The sequence below is a fragment of the Oxyura jamaicensis genome, chromosome 1 (genome assembly GCF_011077185.1).
Source record: "Oxyura jamaicensis isolate SHBP4307 breed ruddy duck chromosome 1, BPBGC_Ojam_1.0, whole genome shotgun sequence".
Classification (NCBI taxonomy): Eukaryota; Metazoa; Chordata; class Aves; order Anseriformes; family Anatidae; genus Oxyura; species Oxyura jamaicensis.
Genome location: NC_048893.1, coordinates 203,706,609 through 203,707,130, shown reverse-complemented (window position 1 = coordinate 203,707,130; position 522 = coordinate 203,706,609). Strand labels below are relative to the sequence as shown.

The following is a 522-nucleotide window of genomic DNA, read 5'->3' as shown; positions in this document are numbered from 1 at the left end:
GGCCAGTGCCTGACGCTCCCCAGGGACCCCTGTGCGTGTCCCCAAGCCCTGCGTGTCCCTGACAGAGCGGCCCTTGCACTACTCCGAGAAAGTGCTGCCCATCCTGCACTGCCTGGGCACCGACAGCTACCTGGTGGTGAAGAAGCAGCTCTCCATGGAGAACATGCTCATCTACCTCGGTGAGGGCGGCAGGCAGCGGGACACGGGGGTGGGAAGGGGGGTCTGGGTCTGCCCGCACCCATCCTGGGGGGCTGGAGCTGCTCAGATGTGTGTGTCCCCTCCCCAGCCAGCAGAGTGGGCGACTGCAAGCACGGCATGATGAAGTTTCGGGAGGAGAGGAACCTGCTGGGGCTCGGCCTCAGCACCGGCTTCCACGACCGCTACTTCATCCTCAACCACACCTGCCTGCGGCTCTACAAGGAAGTGCGGGTGAGCCCTTCCCTTCCCTTCCCTTCCCTTCCCTTCCCTTCCCTTCCCTTCCCTTCCCTTCCCTTCCCTTCCCTTCCCTTCCCTTCCCTTCCC

The 522-nt window shown here is 64.4% G+C and overlaps 1 protein-coding gene across 1 annotated transcript in view; it reads left to right on the top strand.

Annotated features, from left to right (window-relative positions):
- The window catches only part of ARAP1 (ArfGAP with RhoGAP domain, ankyrin repeat and PH domain 1), a 23,990-nt gene that overhangs the window by 18,656 nt on the left and 4,812 nt on the right, over nt 1-522 (top strand). Inside the window, 2 exon segments of the mRNA XM_035339577.1 lie at nt 15-179; nt 287-429. Coding sequence (XP_035195468.1) covers nt 15-179; nt 287-429 — 308 coding nt within the window.